The sequence below is a fragment of the Eurytemora carolleeae genome, unplaced genomic scaffold (assembly GCF_000591075.1).
Source record: "Eurytemora carolleeae unplaced genomic scaffold, Eaff_2.0 scaffold781, whole genome shotgun sequence".
NCBI classification, from domain to species: Eukaryota; Metazoa; Arthropoda; class Copepoda; order Calanoida; family Temoridae; genus Eurytemora; species Eurytemora carolleeae.
This window is the reverse complement of record NW_019396686.1, coordinates 77,283-93,899: the sequence shown is the minus strand read 5'-3', so window position 1 is coordinate 93,899 and position 16,617 is coordinate 77,283. Positions and strand designations below refer to the sequence as shown.

The 16,617-nt window shown below is 33.3% G+C and overlaps 1 protein-coding gene across 1 annotated transcript in view; it reads right to left on the bottom strand.

The window, feature by feature from the left end:
• LOC111707380 (uncharacterized) overlaps positions 1-5,851 on the bottom strand; it is an 11,207-nt gene extending 5,356 nt beyond the window's left edge. The window contains exons 1-2 of the mRNA XM_023480481.1: positions 5,799-5,851; positions 2,829-2,874 (exon numbers count right to left, since the gene is read on the bottom strand). Of these exons, the coding sequence (XP_023336249.1) occupies positions 2,829-2,874; positions 5,799-5,844 (92 nt within the window). The 5' untranslated portion in view covers positions 5,845-5,851. The remainder of the gene's footprint in view (positions 1-2,828; positions 2,875-5,798) is intronic.
• Between the last annotated feature and the right edge of the window lie 10,766 nt (positions 5,852-16,617).

The following is a 16,617-nucleotide window of genomic DNA, read 5'->3' as shown; positions in this document are numbered from 1 at the left end:
CTTGGGCTCTACTTCAATAATCTGCCAAAAAATGACAAATTTGCAAAAATCCAAATATTTATTTTACGCCACTCTAAATATTTTTGAAAGCTTTGACTTTAGATCACAATTTGACCCGTTAAAAATAATTGTTTAGCCTTTTTGAATGGACAAATATAGAATAAACAAATTTGTAGATCAAAACACGTTTGCTTTCAAATAAAAGAAACCGAATGTTTTTATTTTAATACGTATTTGCTTTGTACACACAAATTTATTTTTAAACTTTTAGGGCGATTTGCGACCCTTTTACTTGTGACACTCTTAGCTGTAAATGAATATCAAAAGACATTTGAACCACATAGACTAAGCTGAACCACTTCTGTTTAACTTGAACCGGCTCAAAAGTAGTGGTTCAAATAACGGAGTTTAAACTCTGTTTCACTAAATTTGGCACCAAGCCACCTTTTTTTACTTCACCAATGAATTAATAAATGTTGCGAAAATCATATATTTACGTTCATTCTTCTTTTTAAAATATTCAGTTTCTTCCTTCCACGTTTAGCCGTCGATATTTAATACTTTTTATTGGAAACCAACTGTATTCTTAGTTCCTGCATCAAATCTGGATTATATTGGTTTTCAATTTAAAACAGAATTGTTGGATGGAAGGAGGGTGCCAAGGGAAGGTACAGTATATGAGAAACATGTATATGTAAGTAAAGAGACTGTAAGCGTAATTTAAAGTGACCCTCAAACTTTTTTGTGGCATCTCAAATGACTGGTGGAAATTGAAATAAAATGATGATGTCGTTTATTATTTTTAATGATGCACCAGTTTAAACAGAAAATCCTTGAGGTTTGCAGACAAACTGGCAGCTTCAAGAACAACAATTAATCGCCCCACTTCTAGTAAAAACATCTAGAGCTGGCCGTCAGAATTAACATTGCACAGGGGGCCCCAATAAACATGGGAATTGAGAGACAACACAGATATCGTCTTTGATTCCCAATAAATGATAAATGACATAAAAAATTGATTGAACTATAGTCTATCTTTTTTATAATCTTTAAAATTTAAGGAGTTATTAAACATTTTAACCGTTTTATTGATTTTTAATGAACTGGAATCTGGACAAATTTCCTAATATCTCCGTGAATTTTGAAGGTAAAAAGACCACATTTCGGAAATCTCGAGACTAGAAGTTTACGGTGTTAAAGTTTTACTACAAAAATATGCTTACGAAATAATCCTGCATGGATAAAAAAGACGATATAGAAGTCGTCATATACTTCCCATGTTTATTGGGACTATATGTAATATGCAGGTGTGTTACATTTTACAGCTGGCTAAAAGGTCAAAAGGTTTAATTGTCTTATAGATAGGCATGGGCAGTTTTGAATTTTTTTTAAAAACGTTGTTTTTTTCCTTAACAATGACAAAAAACTGAAACGACGATCGTTTAGAAAACGATCGTTTTTGAAAACTATCGTTTTTGAAAGGGATAAACTAAATTATGATAGTTGGTAAGAAAAAATCGTTCCGTAAAACGATCGTTTTCAAAAATGGAAAGACAATTGTTTTGGAATGAAAAATTGGCAGTAAAAAATCATTTTGAATTTAAATTTTTCAAAAAGAATCAAATAATTTTAATAAATAAATTAAAATTTGTTTGAAAAAATTTTATTTCTAAATTTTGGAAAATGGATTACTTCAACTTCAAAAAAGTTTTAAATGTTTTTTTTAATTCAAAAATATTGAAATTTTAAACATTTTTAATTACATTTAAAATGTTTTTAATTGTTCAAAGTATTTTTGAACAAAATTTTATTTTTTTAATTTTTTTTAAACTGTCGTTTTTAATTTAAAACGATCGTTTTCAAAAAGATTGCTTATAAAACTAAAGTTTTAAGGAACGATCGTTTTCAAAAATTTAAAACTAACACTTCGTTTGTTTAACAATTCTTTTTTTTTCAAAAAACGAATCGTAATTTGTAGTTAGTTTAAAATCTAAATAAAAATCAAAAGGAACGCTTTTAAAAACTCACATCCCTATTTATAGAAAAGATACCGTAACAAATGGTCAGAGATGGGTGCGTTCGATTTTTTTTTCATTTTGTTCGTGAATCGTTCCAATGAACAATTCATTTTGTTCGTTTTTGTTTCAATTGTTCAAAATAAAATTGATTTCGTTCGTTTCGTTGGTTTCTTTAAAAAGTTATTTTAAAAAATCGTTCTTTCAGTAAAAATACTATTTTTTTTAAAAAATTTGACTATTGCTCGTTTTTTCTTCGCTTCGTAAGGATTTATCCTCGAACTAAGTATTTGGACACAAGATAATGTTCTCTAAAGTCTTTGGGACGACTTTAAAATACCACGGGTAACGCTGGGTAGTCTGATGTTTTATGTTTTAAATGTGAGTTTACTAATAATATAGAGCTATTTTTGACAAATTAGAATGGGCACTAAGAAATACAATAAACTTGATTTATGAAGAACCTGGGGTATTTATTATGTTTACCATATTCCAGTCCCCAATTCCTAGTCCCAAACATTAAATAAAGTCATTTAATTTTCTAATTTCATTCCAAATTAATTCCATTTTGAATTAATTTCATTTCAAATTTTTCTTCTGAATCTAATTAAAAAGTGTTACAGAAAAAACTTTTTTTTCAAGGCAGACAACCTTCATAAAGGGGGGACCTAACCCCCCCCCCCCCAGTAAGAATACGGTTAAATGGAAAAGTTAACCCTATTCCTGCTGGGGGGGGGTCAATTTGACNATACACGCAACATCCCCCCCCCACCCCTCCAGTAAGAATAAGGTTAAATGGAAAAGTTAGAATACCTGCAATAGGAGCATATAAGTATACACACAACAATGCTCATCACACCTAAACCATGTCATATTAATAAACCTTAAATTAATATCTAAAAATACTTCATAATTTTGAATTAATCAAATATTTACAAATGATTTAATTTATTTCTAATTAATAATAATAGTTATATTGATAAATAATTTAAAGGAACTGTAAGCATAATTTAAAGGGACTGTAAGCGTAATTTAAAGGGACATGTAAGCGTAATTTAAAGGAACTGTATATAAGCGTAATTTAAAGGGACTGTAAGTGTAATTTAAAGGGACTGTAAGCTTAATTTAAAGGGAGTGTAAGCGTAATTTAAAGGGACAGTAAGAGTAATTTAAAGGAACTGCATATAAGCGTGATTTAAAGGGACTGTAAGCGTAGTTTATAGGGACTGTAAGCGTAATTTAAAGGGACTGCAAGAGCAATTTAAAGGGACTGTAAGCGTAATTCAAAAGGGACTACAAGATCAATTTAAAGGGACTGTAAGCGTAATTCAAAGGGACTGTAAGCGTAATTTAAAGGGACCGTAAGCGTGATTTAAAGGGACTGTAAGCGTAATTTAACGGGACTGCAAGATAAATTTAAAGGGACTGTAAGCGTAATTCAAAGGGACTGTAAGCGTGATTTAAAGTGACCCCCATACTAAGATGGCAATGCCTGATTTACAACGTTGTCCCTTGAATATAATGTGGAAGACCGACTGTGCTTGAAAAGTGCTTGATAAGTGAAGTTAATTTCGCAACGTCAAAACCACAAAAAAAGCAGTTTAAAGAAAAATGAATATCTAATTTATACTTGATTTGACAAAGTTTCTAAGGGAACTGTTGTTAATCGAACCTTGCCATTTTTACATGGAGAGGGACGAGGGTCACTTGAAATCACGCATACACTCCCTTTAATATTAAATTAGAAATAAGTTAATATTTACAAATTATTTAATATTTCTAAATATTATGATATTTAGAAATACTATATTTCTGAATTTTTAAATAATTCAATATTTTTTTTAAAAAATCAATATTTTTTAAATAATTCAATATCTTTTAAATAATTTAATGTTTTTCAAAAAATACAATATTTTTTGATAATTCAATATTCTGTTCATTATTCAGTTTTTTTAATGATTAAATATTTATGAATGATGACCAATGTGCTTCTTCATGTTTTATATATGTTGTATAATATTGTAAAGTATATAACTGTATAATATTGTAAAGTATATAACTGTAAAATATTGTAAAGTATATAACTGTATAATATTGTAAAGTATATAACTGTATAATATTGTAAAGTNGTTGTTTTATAAAGTACTTTATATCTACATGTTCTTTTCAGGGTTGTTTTATAAAGTACTTTATATCTACATGTTCTTTTCAGGGTTGTTTTATAAAGTACTTTATATCTACATGTTCTTTTCAGGGTTGTTTTATAAAGTACTTTATATCTACATGTTCTTTTCAGGGTTGTTTTATAAAGTACTTTATATCTACATGTTCTTTTCAGGGTTGTTTTATAAAGTACTTTAAGCGACAGTCTTCGTGTTGTAAAGTAACAATTTATTTTAAGATTTTCATGCATTTTTCAAGTTGTGGATAGTGATGGGCCTTCAGTTGGTTCGGTTTTTGGAATTATTCCCTTGTATTTCCTTTTTAGAGACAACATTTGGCATGGTATAAGACACGGGCAGCCGTAGTGTAGTACATTTGAATTTCCGAGCCGGGTCAACCTTTCCGGTCCCGGTTTGTACTGTACCTAGCTCTATAGACAGGACTAGCTGGTGCAACAAGGTTGACGCGGTCAGACTTTATGCTTCATTTAGGTTGAATTTAATTTGACTAAAGTAGCAGAGGTGCGTGCAGAGTCAGAAGTATTGTTTATTATGAACATTTCTTTATATACACACAGTCAAATTTTGACCAGTGACAGAAGATATGTGCAAAAAACTACCCAAAAACAATTGCAAAAGATATTACAAAGGAACTGAGCCTTTGCCACAAACTCAAATTTTATAATCTCTATATCTTTGTAACCTTAATACGATGTAATCCTTTTGTTTGTACTGTACCTAGCTCTATGGACAGGACTAGCTGGTGCAACAAGGTTGACGCAGTCAGACTTTGTGCTTCATTTAGGTTGAATTTAATTTTAGTAAAGTAGCAGAGGTGCGTGAGAGTCAGAAGTATTGTTTATTATTTCTTTCTATACACTTTGTCAAATTTTGACCAGTGACAGAAGATATGTGCAAAAAACTACCCAAAAACAATTGCAAAAGATATTACAAAAGAACTGAGTCTTTGCCACAAACTCAAATTTTATAATCTCTATATCTTTGTAACCTTAATACGATGTAATCCTTTGATATTTCAAACTTGGATCCAAAGGTTGCACGCTTTCACGGAAAATTCGATGAGAATTTCTCTAATTACTTCATAAAGACAAAAATCAAATACAATTGCTCTAGAATTCTGAAATGTACATGTCTAGCTAGAGTTCTGAAATGTACATGTCTAGCATAGAGTTCTGAAATGTACATGTCTAGCTAGAGTTCTGAAATGTACATGTCTAGCTAGAGTTCTGAAATGTACATGTCTAGCTAGAGTTCTGAAATGTACAATGTACATGTCTAGCTAGAGTTCTGAAATGTACAATTTACATGTCTAGCTAAAGCTTCAACAACAAAAAACAGAAGTAAGTTAGTGCTGTAAAATAATTAGGCAATACGACACACTTTAAAGTCGTCCATAGCTTAAACTTGATACAACTTTTATAGCAGTCTGGATGTGTGTGCATAAGATTGAGATCAACGTTGATCCCGAATTCTCAACACAAAAGTTCTAACTTCTACTTCTTCTTAATAATGTTTAGTATCGGTATGAGGGTGGGGGTTGGGGGGAGATGGCGTCAGGCGTCAAAAAAGGGAAGGGAAAGATTTGGTTTGTATTTCTTACATATAATGACAATTGCAAGTGAGCTCTCTCCAGGTGATGATGACATTTAATCTGAAATGATATTGTCTAAATAAGAAATTGTGACATTTATTTTGAAAATGATATTGTACAAACAAAAGCTGATGACATTTACTTTAAAAACAATATTGACTATGCACGATATGATGACATTTATTAATCTGAAAATGACGGTATCTAAACAAGAGCTGTTGATATTAATTCTAAAATGATATCGTCTAAACAAGGGCTGATGACGTTAATTTTGAAAATAATAGATCATTGGTAATATCAATAATCCGCCCATCAAAGAATATCGTCTAAACAGGAGCTGATGTCAATTATTTTGAAAAAAAGGTATTTTTTATGCAAGAGCTGATGACATTTGTTTTGAAAATAATATTTTCGAAGCAAGGGATGATGATATTTATTTTGAAAATTTATATAGTTTAAACAAAACCTTGGAGCAATACCAACAATACATTTTTAAACGTATCTTTTATATTAACATAAAACATGCAATTTTTTGCATTTTTGCTATAAATCGCAAATACACTCAACGCAAAATTACGAATTAGTTTGCGCATTTCTCACTTTGAAAACAACGGATGAAAATGTAACAAAAAACGCTTTCCCAGCTAGAAACCCAACGATATTTTCCACATATTCATAAAACAAGGAACTGCTGTGAATCAGGCATGCTCCCTTCAAATTAAAGGTCACTTGAAATTAGAAAGTCAGTCCCTTGAAATTCATATATTTGGTGGGACGCATCCTGTTAATCTTAATAATAATACTTTTCAGAAAATTCAGACCAAATTAATGCAATTTAAATTCTGGAAAACAACCTTTCCGGTGCTCATCCTCCTCTCAACTAATCATCAAAACCCTCCTCCCTCATCCCCATCCATGCTTCTCTTTCCCTAGAGACTCTCTCCGAAACCGGAGAAAATCTATTCTGTATTAACAAGTTCATGCAAGCTTTAAAGGGAGTGACCGGCTATGTAAGGTAGTTGAGCTGAGTATGCAGTGTTGTTGAAAGCTTCTTTCGGATTCATTTGAGACATATTAAACGTTCTAAAGATCTGCAAATCTGAGTTTTTAAAACGTATCCACCCCCAAAGTAGGAGTTTTGAACGTCGAATTTGCGCTCAAACTCAGGATGTACAGATCTTTAAAAAGTTTTATATATCTCAAATGAATCCGAAAGAAGCTTTCCACAACACTTAATACTCAGTTCAACTACCTTATCACTCCCTTTAAAAAAAATTATGGTGACTTAAAGAATGATCAAACAAAAAAAATAGAAAAATTTAGTTTTTTCAAAAAACTTATCATATCTAGAAATAACCACATCGTATTAAATATTTTCTAAAACAATAGATTTAGCATGGTGCAAATTAACCAAACTAGTTTTTAGTTTAAAGGGAGTAACCGGCTATGTAAGGTAGTTGAACTGAGTATGCAGTGTTGTGGAAAACTTCTTTCGGATTCATTTGAGACCTATAAAACTTTTTAAAGATCTGTAAATCCTGAATTTGAGCGCAAATTCGACGTTCAAAACTTCTAATTTGGGGGTGAATACGTTATCAGAATTATTTTTTAAATTATTAAATAACGACGACATAAAATGTAAAAAATGCGACAGTAAACTAATTAGTTGTTTAGGAACAGGTTGAGAAAAAATAAAAATTAACCTCATCATCGAAAATAAGTCATCTTGGTCAATTATTATTTATTAGTTTATATTTTCTCATTATTCTGGTTTCTCATTATTCACAAAGATTTTCTGGAATATTATTGAAGACGAAATTTGAAGAATTTGAAGAAATCTGCTAATAAATTCAAAGAAAATTAGAAATTCAATATAATAATGAAAACGAAATAATCGATTTTAGCATTGATTTATTGACAAATTTCTTTTGTGAAATATGTTTCTAGCCATCTAATTAGATTACTGTATAGTTTTTACTTTATTTTTCGTTGTCGTTATTTAATAATTTAAAAAAAAACTAATTCTGAAAACGTATCCATCCCTAAAGTAGGAGTTTTGAACGTCGAATTTGCGCTAAAACTCAGGATTTACAGATCTTTAAGATGTCTCAAATGAATCCGAAAGAAGTTTTCCACAACGCTGCATACTCAGTTTGACTACTTTCATAGCCGGTCACTCCTTTTAAAGAATAAGCAAGCAAGTAAGATAAACTGCAGGAACAGACAGCCTAATTTTCATTTGTTTGTTCACAGAAAAGGTACAAATTTCCATTGAAATTAGGGAGAATATAAACTAAATCCTGCCTTACCTTTAACAATTTATGTTCTTGAAACTAAATTTGGTTATATCAGGAGGTAGTTGAACTACATAATCTGAACTGAACCACTTTACTTCAACAGGGATCTGTGCACAATAACACCTTTTCAAGCCGTTGTCTTAACGGATAGTTCCAAGTGTTTTAAAAGGTAGCCCTTAGTTTCAGAGGTTAAGAGCAAAACTTTGTTTTTTTTAAGATAACGGCGCAAAGCAACGAGAAAAAACTAATTTCGTTAACTGTTGTGAACACAGCAATGTTAACTTTTTTCAGATTTATAACAGTCCCTAACCTTTCCCATGGGGTCGTGTGACTTTAAGGCTCAACCTTTTATACTGTTGTCAGTTGCAAACCAACCAACCAACACCAAAGCTGACAATAATATTTATAGATGCCTAATTAATTTATTTACTGACTCTACAAAGTTCTAAAATCTAAACCATGCATGTTTTTCCAATGCTGTGTGAGACATTATTTATATAAAATAAATGTGTATCTGTTTTATATTTATATTTATATCAAAAACATATTTTTTTGGTTTATATATAGATGTGAGCAAAACACAACACTCAAAACTAACTAGTAGTAAATATGTCTGCTGGATCACGTTAAACTAACAATACAAGTTTAAACCTGTTTGTTAAATTATGTTAAACTCACTATACAAGTTTAAACCTGTTTATTGAATCACGCTAAACTAACTATACAAGTTTAAACACCTGTTTGTTTGATCACGCTAAACTAACTATACAAGTTTAAACCTGTTTGTTGGATCACGCTAAACTAACTATACAAGTTTAAACCTATTTATTGAATCACGCTAAACTAACTATACAAGTTTAAACACCTGTTTGTTGGATCACGCTAAAATAACTATACAAGTATAAACATCTGTTTGTTGGATCACGCTAAACTAACTATACAAGTTTAAACCTGTTTGTTGGATCACGATTAACTAACAACAGAAGTTTAAACCTGTTGGATTACGCTAAACTACCCAATAGTAAATATATATATGTTGGACCACGTTAAACTAACAATACTTAAGTTTAAAACTGTTTGTCATGGATTACGCTAAACTTACTTAAAATAAGCATGTTTGTTGGATTACTCTTAACTTACCATCATATTAAAACCACATCTGTTTCAATTTTCACATATTCGACAATTTAACTTTTTCTCGCATGCCATTAAATTTGCGACAGGAGATCAAATTAATAAATTTCAGGGTCGCTGAACTGCCTATTGTCGGTTCAAATTTGAATCACCGATTTAAAAGAACTTCGAATCAGTGGTTTAATTTTAAACCGGCAAAAATTTAAGAAAATTCTCAACAATTTAACAGAATTTTCAATACTTTAACAAAATTGTCAACAATTTATCAAAATTGTCAATAATTTAACAAAATCGTTAATAATTTGACAAAATTGTCAACAATTTAACAAAATTGTCAATAATTTAACAAAAATCGTGAACAATTTAAGGAAATTGGCAACAATTAACAAAATTGTCAAAATTTATAAAAAATTTATTTTAATAATAACTAATTAATGAATTTTAACTTGCATTATTATTTATTTGCTACACTGCCTCCCTTCAAAATACAATATAGTTGATTATGCTATAATAGTATCTACATTCTATAACAGTATATATATTATATACATACGTATTGAGCAATGAGTATTGACTAAATATTGGAATATTGAAAAATTTAAAAAACCTCAAAAATTCTGAACTTTATTCTCCAAACTACAAATATAGTAAGCTTGATGTCTGGCTGGTTTGTCTGTTAATGGTAAACAACGGTTAAAATAGTTGTAATTATAAAACACAATTGTTTTCATGCTCACATGCAGGCCCCAGCAAAAGTGATTGGCTAGTTGGAATTTTAAAATAAAATTCAGTTGATTTTTCAAAAATGCACCATTAACATATATGAAATCCCACACATTATACGGAGCCCTCAATTAACCAAAACTAAGAGCCGATAATTTTCATTTTATTGTCGAAGAGCTGCATTTCGACATTTAAAGCGACTCTTTATTGATAAAGTGATACGATTTCCAATGATACCCTTAAAATACAAGTATACCACAACCTCTAAAACCAAATATTTAAAGTTGTGTAAAAACCTCAAAAAAGTTAAAAAAAAAACAGTTTTAAAATAAATTTATAAATTCCCTCTATTTTATCCCCTTATAACCACTCCCCCCTCCCCCAACATACGTCTTTCATCTTTCTTTCATTCTTCCCTTTTTTTCCTTCTTTCCTCACCAATTCTTCCTTTTTACCCCTTAATTTTTTTTTTCCTCTTTTTCACTCCGTCTTTTCCTCTTTCATTTATCCTTATATTCTACTTCTGTTTTTCTTTTTCCTTTTTCCTTCATTTTTCTTTTTTCTTTCCTCCTCTTTTTCATTCTTTGTTCTTCCTTCTTCCTTATTTCCTTTTTCATTCTTCCTTCATTCCTCCTTTAATTTTCCTCTTTTATTCATATTCTGTTATTTTTTCTTCTCTCTCATCCTTTCTTCTTTCCTCCTTCTTTTTTTTCGTTTTTTTTTTCTTTTTATTCTCCTTTCTTCCTTCCCTCTTTCTTCCTTCTTTCCTCTTTCTTTCTTCTTTCCTTTTACATTCTTCCTTCTTAACCCTTTCTATCTTCATTCCTCTTTCCTCCTGCTCCTTTACTCTTTCTTTCGTTGCCCTTTCTTCCTCCTTCTTTGTTCTTTCTTTCCTCTTTCTTCCTTCTTTCCTATTTTTTTTCTTTCCTCTTTCTTCCTTCTTTCCTCTTTCTTCCTATCTTCCTTTTTCTTACTTCTTTCCTCTTTCTTCCTTCTTTCCTCTTTCATTCTTCCTTCTTAACCCTTTCTATCTTCTTCCCTCTTTTTTCCTTCTTTCCTCTTTCTTTCTTCTTTCCTCTTTCTTCCTTCTTTCCTATTTTTTTCTTTCCTCTTTCTTCCTTCTTTCCTCTTTCTTCCTTTCTTCCTCTTTCTTACTTCTTTCCTCTTTCTTCCTTCTCTCCTCTTTCATTCTACCTTCTTAACCCTTTCTATCTTCTTCCCTCTTTCTTCCTTCTTTCCTCTTTCTTTCTTCTTTCCTTTTTCATTCTTCCTTCTTAACCCTTTCTATCTTCATTCCTCTTTCCTCCTGCTCCTTTACTCTTTCTTTCGTTGCCCTTTCTTCCTCCTTCTTTGTTCTTTCCTTCCACTTTCTTCCTTCATTACTTTTTCTTCCTTCTTTCCTATTTCATTCTACCTTCATAACCCTTTCTATCTTTTTCCTTCTTTCTTTCTTCTTTCCTCTTTCTTTCTTCTTTCCTTTTTCATTTATCCATCTTAACCCTTTCTATCTTCATTCCTCTTTCCTCCTGATCCTTTACTCTTTTTTTCGTTGCCCTTTCTTCCTCCTTCTTTGTTCTTTCCTTCCTCTTTCTTCCTTCTTTCCTATTTCTTTCTTCTTTCCCCTTTCTTCCTTCTTCCCTCTTTCTTCCTTTCTTCCTCTTTCTTACTTTTTTCTCTTTCTTCCTTCTTTCCTCTTTCTTTCTTCTTTTCTCTTTCTTTCTTTCTTCTTAACCCTTTCTATCTTCATTCCTCTTTCCTCCAGCTTCTTTACTCTTTCATTTCGTTGCCCTTTCTTCCTCCTTCTTTGTTCTTTCCTTCCTCTCTCTTCCTTCATTACTCTTTCTTCCTTCTTTTAACCAGGAATAAACTAGATAACAATGTTTTTGCTTGGGAAACTGTTCGTTCTCATTTCTGAATTTTCTACAAAACTAACAATTGCTCATTTTTTGTTCCAGAAACAATGAAGAAATTTTCAGAATTAATCACTTTTCAACTCGACATTACTGAAGAGATTACTGTGGAGCCATCGTTGTGAATCGGACCTGGCTCTTTTTTTATGTAAGACTACTTCCGACAAATCTCTTAAGCTGCAAGTTCTGCAGAAAGTCTCTTTAACGTTTACTCTGCTAATGCCATAATTGGGTAATTAGTATAAAAATTGTTTGATTAATTACGTAATAGATGTTGGAACCAACCACTATATCATTAGGAAGCGAGAACTAGCTTTAACGCTAATAATTGATAATTATAAATATTTAACAATTGTGTCCAGAACACAGTTTTTATTGAGTGTAACAGCTAATGAGGTAGATGTACAGCGGGTACCATTAAACCTAAGAATTGGCATTTTTGTGGTCGTCCTTGATACACGCGTGGTATTTGCTATTTAAAATTCTTCCGAAAAAGACCCCCAAAATTTTACAATCAAAAAAGGCTCTGAAAGAAAAGTCACAGGAATAAAAAATGGAATGCTTTATTTCGAATATCAATTTCTGTCGAGACCAAGGATAGTTAGTTATTTCTATAACTATTTTTCTTGTGATAATTTCATGTTTTTAAACTTAGAATCATTATAAATATAATGCTTAGTTAAACCAACAAACAGCATTTATAGTTTTCATCTCTGCATCTCAGAAAGTAACTGTATAATAATAATGATAAAAAAACCTACTTAAATATAAGTTGTTATTTTAAAATTTATAATCATGCATCATTGCCAATATGTAAAGCCTGTTAGAGTTCAAGTTTGATATAAGATGCCATTTAGTCTATGCCACAAACTCTGAAATGAAATTCCTTTATCTTTTGGACATAATGTAGTAGACCTTAGATATTTCTAACGATGAATTCTGCTAGACCAAATTATTTTAGTTTGAAATATCAAAGGTTTACTCCATCTGGTTGCAAAGATATAGGGATNGGGGATCTCCGATAATACTCCAATAAGGGAGGGAGGATCTCCGATAATACTCCAATAAGGGGGGGAGGGGATCTCCGATAATACTCCAATAAGGGAGGGAGGATCTCCGATAATACTCCAATAAGGGGGGGAGGGGATCTCCGATAATACTCCAATAAGGGAGGGAGGATCTCCGATAATACTCCAATAAGGGGGGGAGGGGATCTCCGATAATACTCCAATAAGGGAGGGAGGATCTCCGATAATACTCCAATAAGGGGGGGAGGGGATCTCCGATAATACTCCAATAAGGGAGGGAGGATCTCCGATAATACTCCAATAAGGGGGGGAGGGGATCTCCGATAATACTCCAATAAGGGAGGGAGGATCTCCGATAATACTCCAATAAGGGGGGGAGGGGATCTCCGATAATACTCCAATAAGGGAGGGAGGGGATTTCCGATAATACTCCAATAAGGGAGGGAGGGAATCTCCGATAATACTCCAATAAGGGAGGGGGATCTCCGATAATACTCCAATAACTATGATTACTTCCCAGACTCCTATCTTCTATATCTCCTATATACTATCTTACTGCCTCAATTTTTAGTTTTAAAAGAAAGATGAAATCCTAGCTGATCAACAGCATGGTTTTGGTCAAGTGAAAGAAAACGCATGGTATTCAAGGCATTTGGCAGTCAGGCAGTTAGGCAATATTATTTTTATAAAAATATATCCACATTTTACCCTAACTAGACATAAATCTTTTCCTTAATATATTTGTGTATATACTTATTCTACTATCTATACTTTTCTCATTTTTCAACGTAAAGGAATTGAGTCTTTGCAACAAACTCAAACTTTCTACCTTTGCTGCCTGATGATGTCGTAAACCATTAATATTTTTAACTTAAATAATTTAATCTAATAGAATTTATAGTTTAAAATATCTAATTTCTAAGACATTGGGTCGCAAAGAAAATAAAACTGGAAAAGCAGAGTTTGTTACAAAGACTCAATTTGCAATTTTTTTAAAGGTGGGAATTAATTAATATCGAGAAGTAGTTTAACAACTACTTGAAGTTCAACTAGGCAAACCTAGCTCAAATACTTTTAAATACATTTTATTTGCCTTTATATGTTAGTGTAAGTTTAACTTGATGGAGCATTTAATTCAAAATTTAATTAAAAACGTTATTATTCTGGAAATTATATGTTTGATGTTTGTTTTATATCCTTTTCTACATAGCTAGGTCCGAAAACTGTTCAAATATTCATATATATATATATATATATATAACGTGTTATAGTTCTCACAATATAATGTATATTATACCCTATACCAATAGTACTTGGTTTCAAGCCATCGTGGAACACACACAATTTATATTACTTATTAGCACAAAAATACAGGAGGGGGTGGGGTGCTATTTGACTATTTATATTGGTCCCAGTAAAAAAATCAAAAAGCTTAATCTCACGTGGATATGTTTTTTAAAATGGTCTTTTTTTAAATATTTATAATAAAAGATCTTTACTCCAGCGATAAAGCGGAGGTTTTCCGATTCTTTTCTTTGCGCTGGAGTGGATGAACGGTGGGAATGTCAAAATATTTTTTTTTATTTTTGAACACAAGAAAAGAATAAAAGCGTGAGCCAAAATTGTAATGGAATTCAATTAAATATCACTTGCTTAAAATTGTCTAAAAATTCCAAGTTCAAGATTTAAAATAATAGTATCATGAAATAAAATAAATATATTTTGTTGGTTTATTTATGTTTCCTGATAAACATGAATAATAATATAAAATATTTATTGAGGAAGATTCATAAATCAACAAAACTCATACAAGCAAAAATTCGAATATTTTCATGTTCTTTCAGTTTACACTCAACTCATGTACATTTGAATCTGAGCTGAACCGGAACCTTCATAGCCGTGGTTAATACTGCCCCGCCCAGTACACCAACTATACAGTAGGCATGGCCAGGTGGTCCTAGTTTATACTGCCCTGCCCAGTACACCAACTAAACAGTAGGCAGGGCTAGGTGGTCCTAGTGTATACTGCCCCGCCCAGTACACCAACTATACAGTAGGCAGGGCCAGGTGGTCCTAGTTTATACTGCCCTGCCCAGTACACCAACTATACAGTAGGCCGGGCTGGGTGGTCCTAGTTTATACTGCCCCAATAGTACACCAACTATACAGTAGGCAGGGCTAGGTGGTCCTAGTTTATACTGCCCCGCACTGTACACCATCTATACAGTAGGCAGGGCTAGGCGGTCCTAGTTTATACTGCCCCGCACTGTACACCATCTATACAGTAGGCAGGGCTAGGCGGTCCTAGTTTAACCTGCCCCGCCCAATACACCAACTTTACAGTAGGCACTGACATATTTAATATTTAAGTAAACGCAGCCTTCCTCGAAGTTTGCCTCATAATGGAAAATTCAAGGCACTCTCTTTTTTATGAATGGAAAAAATGAGTGTATTTCAGACACAAGTCAAGAACCCGAAAGCGGGGAGGAGGCCAGAAGCCGAAAAAAAATAAAATATACATTTTGAAACTTTCTAGCAGGTCCTAGTTTATACTGCCCCAGCCAATACACCAACTATACAGTAGGAAGGGCCAGGTGGTCCTAGTTTAAACTGCCCCGATAGTACACCAACTATACAGTAGGCAGGGCTAGGTGGTCCTTGTTTATACTGCTCCGCCCAGTACACCAATTATAAAGTAGGCAGGGCTAGGTGGTCCTAGTTTATACTGTCCCGCCCAGTACACCAACTATACAGTAGGCAGGGCTAGGTGGTCCTAGTTTATACTGCCCCGATAGTACACCAACTATACAGTAGGCAGGGCTAGGTGGTCCTAGTTTGAATTGCCCCGCCCAATACACCAACTTTACAGTAGGCAGGGCTAGGTGGTCCTTATTTATACTGCCCCACCCAATACACCAACTATAAAGGAGGCAGGGCTAGGTGGTCCTAGTGTATACTGCCCTACCCAATACACCAACTATACAGTAGGAAGGGCTAGGTTGTCCAACTATACAGTAGGCAGGGCCAGGTGGTCCTAGTTTATACTGCCCCGCCCAGTTCTTCAAATATGCAGTAGGCAGGGCTAGTGGTCCTAGTTTATACTGCCCCGCCTAGTACACTTACTATACAGCAGGCAGAGCAAGCTGGTCCTAGTCTATACTGCCCCAACCAGTACACCAGCTGTACAGTAGGCCGGGCAAGCTGGTCCTAGTCTATACTGCCCCGTCCAGTACACCAACTATACAGTAGGCAGGGCTAGGTGGTCCTAGTTTATACTGCCCCGCCCAGTACACCAACCATACAGTAGGCAGGGCTGGGTGGTCCTAGTTTATACTGCCCCGCCTAGGTGGTCCTAGTTTATACTGCCGCAATAGTACACCAACTATACAGTAGGCAGGGCTAGATGGTCCTAGTTTTTACTGCCCCACCCAGTTCTTCAAATATGCAGTAGGCAGGGCTAGGTGGTCCTAGTTTATACTGCCCCGCCTAGTACACCAACTATACAGCAGGCCGGGCAAGCTGGTCCTAGTCTATACTGCCCCACCCAGTACACAAACTATAATGTAGGCAGGGCTAGGTGGTCCTAGTTTATACTGCCTCGATAGTACACCAACTATACAGTAGGCAGGGCCAGGTGGTCCTAGTTTATACTGCCCCGATAGTACACCAATTATACATTTGGCAGGGCTAGGTGGTCCTAGTTTATACTGACCCAATAGTACACCAACTATACAGT